This window comes from Pollachius pollachius, assembly GCF_949987615.1.
Source record: "Pollachius pollachius genome assembly, chromosome: 6".
NCBI classification, from domain to species: Eukaryota; Metazoa; Chordata; class Actinopteri; order Gadiformes; family Gadidae; genus Pollachius; species Pollachius pollachius.
In genome coordinates, this window is record NC_136939.1 from 20,966,166 (window position 1) to 20,974,895 (window position 8,730).

Genomic DNA, 8,730 nt, shown 5'->3' on the forward strand with positions numbered 1-8,730 from the left:
GCATCGTAATGCTCGCTTAATGGCAGCCGCTGAAGGCCAATTAAACCCAAAACACGTCGCCAGGTGACCAATGGGAACCGTCAATTGGATCCCAACACTTGTCTGTGAGCCCTCTTCTCCCCGACACGCTGACCGTCACAGGGCTGACCACCTGACCGGTGACTCGTGCCCCACTTGGAGCGGAGAACAGGAGCGACGATGTCAACGTGTTAGATGGAGGAGGGGCCGGGGGGGGGGGGGGGGGGGGGGGGGGGAAAGAGGAAGTCACCTTGGCGTCTGAGACAGAGGGCCCTCCCCTCCTCCGCCTACAAGTCTCCTTCATATCAATCGGAGAGGAGGGCGGGAGAATGGGGACGGAGACACAGCTCCACGTTAACCTCTTGGTGCCCCCGGTTTATGACAACCCCCGAAGTACCTCAGGCCTCCTACTTCCTTCCCAGATATGGGAGCACCACATAAGCTTGCTCTGTTGTAATATGTAAACCGTCCGTGTGTGTGTGTTTGTGTGTATGTGTGTGTGTGTGTGTGAGTGTGTGTCCGTGCGTGCTTGTGTGTGTGTTAGTTAAAACCTCTTTAGAATTCCGTTTACCTGACAATAAATAGTGTGCCTCTTTTCTTTCTATTCTTCTTTTTCTTGTTTTCTTTCTAGTATTACCTTTATAATAACTCAATTTAATACATAACGCTTTTAGAATGTAAATACCAACTCTTTGACTGTGTGGTTCCCTCTCTGTTCTGGCTGCAGTGGCGCGAGACCTCGATGTTAGTCTGTTTTGAGCGTCATTTGTAAGATTTGCTCCCCCCAGCATGGGGCCTTTGATGGAAGCCTTTGAAATGCAGCCATGAGTCTCTCATGCAGATGATGTGAGATAGGGTGAGCCGAGAGGAATGAAGAGGTGATGTCTCAGACAGTGCTCTGTGACACGAGGGACACGAGGTTCATTTCGGGTTTGCGATTTCTTTTTAAGGCCTTGAGGCCTTGATGCCTTTATGTTCTAATACGAAATATGTTTAGACGAAAAACAGTATTCAAATGATACATGGGGTTATGCTGAGGAGTTTTAGAAAACAATATATATATATATATACATATATAAATGTAAGGACGAATAAATATAGGACAATATTATGACATATATTATCAAATGTATTAGCATAAGACAATGAGTTAATAAAGTAATAAATGAGTTGATAAATGGCCTACAGCGAGAGAGGGAGCAGAGAGGAAGGTGGGAAGAGGGGAGGCCGGTGAGGCCATAAAACACACCACGTGACCCCGACGCGCTCTTAACTGGCAGCTGAGGCGACGAACTGGAAGTCTCAATGGAATAGTACAGGTGGGACCTCGGTCCGGTGAAGACACACGAGGGTTGGTCCTACATGAAGGCAGAATATAGACAGAATATCCACCTCATTAACAACACACGCGCGCACACGGGCACACGCACGCAGACACACACACACACACACACACACACACACACACACACACACACACACACACACACACACACACACACACACACACACACACACACACACACACACACACACACTGAGAGAGCGCTGAGAAGGGACGCGGGACACAAGTCTACAAGCTGGAGTCGCACTATGCACAGGGCGTCCCATCACCTGGAAAGATGTACGTTGGCTACCTGTTGGACAAGGACGCGGGGATGTACCACCACCAGAACCCCGTCTCCCGGGGACACCCCGGCCTCAACCTCAACCCGCAGAGCTTCGTCCCCGCCGCGCCGCACTACTCGGAGTTCACTGGATACCACCACCACGTCCCTGGGATCAACAACGACCCGCACTCGGCCCAGAACGGGGTCGGGGGTTGGAATCCGTCCTATCCGCCTCCTCCGCCACGGGGGGACGAGTGGCCCTCGCACTACGGGCATCACGGGGCCCCCAATGCGACCCCGACGGCCAACTCCTCCTCGGTAGGGCCCCCGCTTGGGTTCAGCCCTCCGGAATTCCCAGGGCAGCCCGCGGCACTGCTGCCCGCCTCCATGAACCCGTCCTCCGGGCAGCTGTCGCCCAATGCCCTGCAGAGGAGGAACCCGTACGACTGGATGCGAAGGAACAGCGCGCCGCCCTCCACCTCAAGTAAGCGCCTCTTAGAGAGACCGTGCGTAAAACACAGGTGACAAATGACAGGAGAAGTTTTCTGCCTTTCGCTGGTAATAATTATGAAAATCGTAAGAATTTTGACTATCCCAGCACCCCTCTCTAGAGACACGGCTGTTAGGTCTTGTTTGTTCGATGTGAATGTAAATACATATTTAATTATTTGATTGACTTTAGTGTGCCTTGCCGTTAGGCCTGCTATAAATATGGAATACATATTTAATCATTTCTTTGTATACAGTCCTTGATAGGATCTTGCCGGTTTGACAACTGCATTTAGGCTAATGAAGCCTATGCACAACCCAACTCACAAACACACGGCGACAGTCAGACCATGGGATCATTAGTTGCAAAGTGTCGTGTGCGTCAAATAGTGTGCGTCAAATAGTTTCCTATCGGTTTCAGTTCCCTGTACAAGTCGCCCCTGAAGGAGAATGGATTGATTGTGTAAATTAACCTTCCATCAAATATTCGTTGTCATAAAGTGCTCTTCATTCTTAGCCCACTGGTTTACAGCGCCAGTTAAAACACGCATAAGAGGACGCTTATAATAAAACACTTTATTAGCAATGCCCTACTGTTCGGGGAGGATTTTACTACCTTAACACTGATTATAGGCCTACTGAACAGTGCAAATATTTTATTCTTAATCAACAATATACAAAGCCTATTAAATGTGTGAGCCTAATGGTCTTCGGATGTAGAGACCATTAATAACGACGTATTATAGGCCTACATGATTACACATTTAATTATTTGAGTAATTTTAGTGTGCCTTGTCGCTAGGCCATACCATAAATATAAAATAAATATTTATTCATTTCTTTGTATACATTCCTTGATAGGATCTTGTCACATCATCTCCTGATGCTAGACTCCACAGCTATAAGCAAACGCAGAATTCATTGTTGTTTTAGGAGACTCGCTGGTCGTATATTGCTCAGGCTGCAATGGTTCAGGCCTTTGAGATGTTATTCTGTTACCTTCCGTTGAAACCGTTTGAAACCTAGATATGAATGTATCGAATGTCGATATAGCACGACAGCCAACACGAGGCCGCCACACACACACACACACACACACACACACACACACACACACACACACACACACACACACACACACACACACACACACACACACACACACACACACACACACACACACAGACACAGACACTCCGCCTCTCTAACACATCCCGATGTATTTTCCATTGGAATCACGGGCAGGATCAAAGGAGCGGAGTCGTCTGAAGAGTTTCGCTGCAGGGTTTGATGCACTTGTTATGTAAATGGTCTATGTGGCCCCCACTGTTGAATGGGACTGCGGGCCCGTTGGGGATGTTTGCCATACGCCTTGTCGCTCTTTGTTTTCTCCTTGTCTCTAGGCGGAGAACACAAGATTGTTCCGATCTCTTTGATGTGTAAGGTGTCCCTTCTTTGCGCTTATCTAGTTTTTTTTCTTCGTTTAGTTTTCATCGACGTTTTTTTTTTTAATAAGTCATCACATTTCAAAATGCGAGGCTAGCTAGTCCGACCGTAGGACAGTACCTAATTCAGGCTATTTCTCAAAATAGAGAAATAATTATTGCATTTCAGTTTTATATAGGCTATATTTATCTAAAGACTTTTAACTTGAGATCTTTATTTTTAAATATGCCTGTTTACGATCCCTCGAACGTAAGAAATACTAAAAAGGTGTGTACATTTAACTCTGATTTATGTCGAAAATAATATTACAACACAATTCTATTAATTAATAATAAATACATAATAGCATGTAAATTAAGGCAGAGAAAGTTATAAAGGAACAAGGCAAGACAGCCAATAGCTATAATTTTCCAGTATGAAGATAAATAAAAAAAATAGGTTTCATTTAAGTGCTCTCTCTCTCCCCCCTCCCCCCCCCCCCCTCTCTCTCTCTCTCTTTCTCTCTCTCTCTCCCCCTCTCTCCCTCACTCTCTCTCTCAGCATATAGACAAAGTGAAGTTCTAATGTGATTTACGGTCCTTCATTAGCAGTCTCGGTCCATCTCAGCCCATTATTTATTGATCAGCCATGTCAATGTGTGTGTATATGTGTTTGTGTGTATGTTTGTGTATGTGTGTGTGTGTGTGTGTGTGTGTGTGTGTGTGTGTGTGTGTGTGTGTGTGTGCGTGCGTGCGACTGGCTAACTGTTATGTGGTTTTAGTTGAGAGTTTCGGCATCTGCCAAATGAAGCAGAAAAGCTGAGGTTTGGACAGATGTCCTCTCAAACTAAAATGTTTGAGTTATAATTCTGTTGATTCCCTCTGTGTTGACAGAGAGGGTTAAAGAGACAGACAAAGAGAGGGCAGTTGGTTTAGCATTGTTTGTTTAAGTTTTAATGGAAGTGGACCCATGTAAGGATGAATTAATGGAATACATTATAGTAGTACATACATGCATACACAGAAACACAGACACACATGCACATGCACAAACACACTCACACATTCAGTACATACATACATACATACATTCATGTTGCTTACAAGCACATTTTGTACATACATACTTTGTCTGCTGTCCATGACGTTACCATCACCATAAACTCTGTTTGGTTTTAATGTGTTAAGGGTCAACCCTGCCTCAAGAATTGAACAGCGTAGTGCTTGACCATTGGAAGACAAAATAAAGCAGAGCATGGAGAGAGAGAGAGAGAGAGAGAGAGAGAGAGAGAAAGGGGGGAGAGAGAGAGAGAGAGAGAGAGAGACAGAGAGACAGAGAGACAGAGAGACAGATAAAGAGAGAAAGATAGAGAGAGGGGGAGAGAGAAATATACAGATATGTTGAGGGAGAGAATTCTTCTGTGTTATGCAAATTCCAACACGGCCAGCCACCCATTTGAATAGTAAACTGCTCTAGACGGGCCGATGAGATATGCTCTGCTAGTGTTAGTTCTAACGGCTGGAGGGACATTTTATGTGGATGGTTTATAACAAAATAAAACAGATACACTTCATAAACCTCCTCAGATTGATGGGAGAGTGATGGTTTGATTTGGCCTCAGTCCCCTGCGGTAGTATCCCACTTCAAGGAAGGAAAAGCAGTTCGTATTCCAGTCTTCTATGCCGTCAATCTTCTCTGAGGAGAGCAATGACTGTTTAAAACAGAAAAACAGACAGGTGGGGAAGGGCAGAAATTCACTAGTGTCGCCCGGGTCCTCCCCTCCCTCTCCCCCTTGTCCATCGGCCCGCTTTCCCACAACACTATTGTCAATGGTCCTGTGCCTAACGGTTTGTCTTCTCTTGTTTTACATGTGTCTGTTGTAGATGGCAAAACTCGGACCAAAGACAAGTACCGCGTTGTGTACACAGACCACCAGCGGCTGGAGCTGGAGAAGGAGTTCCACTACAGCCGCTACATCACCATCAGGAGGAAGGCAGAGCTCGCCACTGCACTCGGGCTGTCAGAGAGACAGGTACGCATGCATGCTGTCAGAGAGACAGGTACACACTCGGGCTGTCAGAGAGACAGGTACGCACGCATGCTGTCAGAGAGACAGGTACGCACGCATGCTGTCAGAGAGACAGGTACGCACTCGGGCTGTCAGAGAGACAGGTACGCACGCATGCTGTCAGAGAGACAGGTACGCACGCATGCTGTCAGAGAGACAGGTACGCACGCATGCTGTCAGAGAGACAGGTACGCACTCGGGCTGTCAGAGAGACAGGTACGCACGCATGCTGTCAGAGAGACAGGTACGCACGCATGCTGTCAGAGAGACAGGTACGCACTCGGGCTGTCAGAGAGACAGGTACGCACGCATGCTGTCAGAGAGACAGGTACGCACGCATGCTGTCCGTCCCGGGTCCCAGGGTCAACACGAGCGCGAACTGGCTGAGCCACACTTGTCCAGTGTTTGACAGGAAGAGGCCTTTGGATTGACATGCTGAATGATTGACCAATCACAGACTGTTAGTGTTGTGCCACGTTAATGAACTTTCAAACCCACCTTGAGGAAAGTAAAAATTGGTTGAAACAAAGACGGTTTATTAATCTCTTAAATGAGATGAACAAAAGCGGCTCAGCATCGGCACCCTGTTGAATTTACATCCACCAACAGGATTTCAAGAATGGGACTCATGGTCGCACCGCAGCTACATATTCAACTCTGTGAGTGGAACTGCTGACAGCCAAGGAAAACATTGTCTTGGGTTTCTCAGAGACGCTGCATGGCTTAACTTTCTGTGTGTCTTAGACATTGAGAAGGGGACACATCTTGGTGGACGTAATGCAAATGAACGGAATAGGCTTGGCTCAGTGAACATTAACACAGTCAGAGAGACAGGTCCCCACTACACTGCAGCACAATATCCAAGGGAGGGGCAAATGGGTGGAACAGGCATCCAGGCAGGTCATTTGAGGCCACCTCCCAAATTCATACTTTTTCTGTTTTTCCAATTTTGCTATGATGAACCAACTATTCAGACCATGACCTCTCTCTCTCTCTCACTCTCTCTCTCTCTCTCTCTCTCTCTCTCTCTCTCTCACTCTCCAACTGGCTCTCTCTCTCCCATTCTCTCTCTCTCCAGGTGAAGATCTGGTTCCAGAACCGGAGGGCCAAGGAGAGGAAGGTGAACAAAAAGAAGCTCCAGCAGCCGGCCTCCTCCACCACCACGCCCACCCTGCCCCATATCGCCCACGGCGAGCCCCCCACCCTGCCCCACATCACCCACAGTGAGACGCCCGGCGCCGATGACAACAGAGGCGGAGGCGGGGGAGTCCTCCACAGCAGCAACAGCAACATCGCCATGGTGACGAGCAGCAGTGGGAGCAACGGGTTGATGTCGCCCTCCTCCATGCCCATGAACATCAAGGAGGAGTACTGAGGAAGAAGAGGGAGAGGACCACGACGAAGGATCAACAGAAACAGGGACACAGAGCAGGAAGAAGGGGAGGAACCGAAGGAGACGAAGAGGAGGAGGAGGAGGATGGGACGCAGAGGTACAGGAGCAGAGTGGAGGGAAGGACACAGGGATGTGATCGAGGAAGAGGAAGTATAGAGGAACGAGTGGACACTTGGGATTAGAGGTCACCTGGAACACACACACACACACACACACACACTGCTGGACACCTGTAAATCACCTGTAAATTCCATAATAACCTAGTATACCTGATATTTTTCTCCTGCAACCGCACACAACACTTTTGGAAATCAGAATGCTTAACAGAAAGGCACTGTCAGCATTGCGTTGTCACTGTTTCCCACAATGCTTTAATTCTTAAATTTTGAACTGCTTGTTTCAAACTGTACTGAAGATGATGACGCTGCATGCAGATCACAGCCACGACCCTGCGCTGTGGTTGAGCTTGGTTCGGCGTTACAGAGTATCGCCACCTACCTCTAGAAGACCTCTGACTGTCCACCTGCCTCAAGCGACCACTGTGTGGGTCAGCCATCGCCTAAGACTTCACCGCCAAGGCTTACTTGCCCTGCAGAACTAACTCAAACCAGACCTTTTGAATTTGGGGCGTCACGGCAGCATTTTTGGATACATTATGCTCTGTGGACAGGGCTATTACGTGAATGGGATATTATTTAAAATCGTATCCATACTCAGGTTGTACATGTTTTAATTGTGTATGCTTCTGGCAAATTCAAGTAGTCCGCAACCCCCCACCCCCCTCCCTCCCCTTGAGCTGTTTTGCCGATGGTAATCTTTTGTAAATGGATTTGATTGCACACATGAAATTTTAATAAGTGTATATTTTCAATATAATTTGTATTAAAAAAGTTTTATTGTACAGATAACTAGCAAGTATATTTATTTGTGACTGTGAGGTGGATTCAATCTGCTGTACATTCACGAAGAACAACCAACCCACCGAGAAATCTTGTTTCTTTATTCATTTTTTCTGTGACAATGAAAAAACAAAAGCTATGGAAAGGAAGTGCTAGATAAATAAAAACATAGAACATATGTAGATAAAAATAAGATATATGTAAGCAATAAAAAGAGAAACAAAGAAAGAAAGGAGAAGCACAAACTAACATACATGCATGAGCACATTCATACACGTACGCACAAACTGACACGCAACACACACACACACACACACACACACACACACACACACACACACACACACACACACACACACACACACACACACACTTGCGTGCAATGAGTTAAGGTGTGGTGTCCAAAGGGTAAAGAGAAACACTGGACAAACAGAATAGAGGATCCTACTATCTACTACACACACCAATTTTGTGTTTGAGCTTGTGTGTGTTTGGTGTGTCTGTATGTGTGCGTAAAAAGCAGCAGTGCAGATATATTTTCATACATTTAAACATTGACACTGTGTGAGTCCCGAGTGCTTCAGCGGAGCTTCTCACATCCCAGCGTGGCGTTTAATCTACAGGCCGGAGCGGATAAGGAGCCTACAGGTTGTCACGGACAACAGGTGTTGTCGTCTTTCTCTTTCCTTTTCTCGCTTGCCCGCAATCAGCCCCTGGCTTTCCTTGAGGGTAAACACAAGGTAATGAGCCTGGGCATTGGTAGGGTTTCACCGAGCACCTCCACCCCCGCTCCTCAACCGCCATAAAGTTTATTGGGCCTTGATGTTG

At 46.9% G+C, this 8,730-nt stretch overlaps 1 protein-coding gene across 1 annotated transcript; it reads left to right on the forward strand.

Annotated features, from left to right (window-relative positions):
- Positions 1 to 1,640: 1,640 nt before the first annotated feature.
- On the forward strand, positions 1,641 to 6,985 carry cdx1b (caudal type homeobox 1 b; the record flags this gene model as incomplete). The annotated part of the gene is made up of 3 exons (XM_079737801.1): positions 1,641 to 2,112; positions 5,426 to 5,574; positions 6,689 to 6,985. 3 exons carry the CDS (start codon positions 1,641 to 1,643, stop codon positions 6,983 to 6,985), a joined length of 918 nt encoding a protein of 305 aa, XP_079593927.1.
- Positions 6,986 to 8,730: the final 1,745 nt, after the last annotated feature.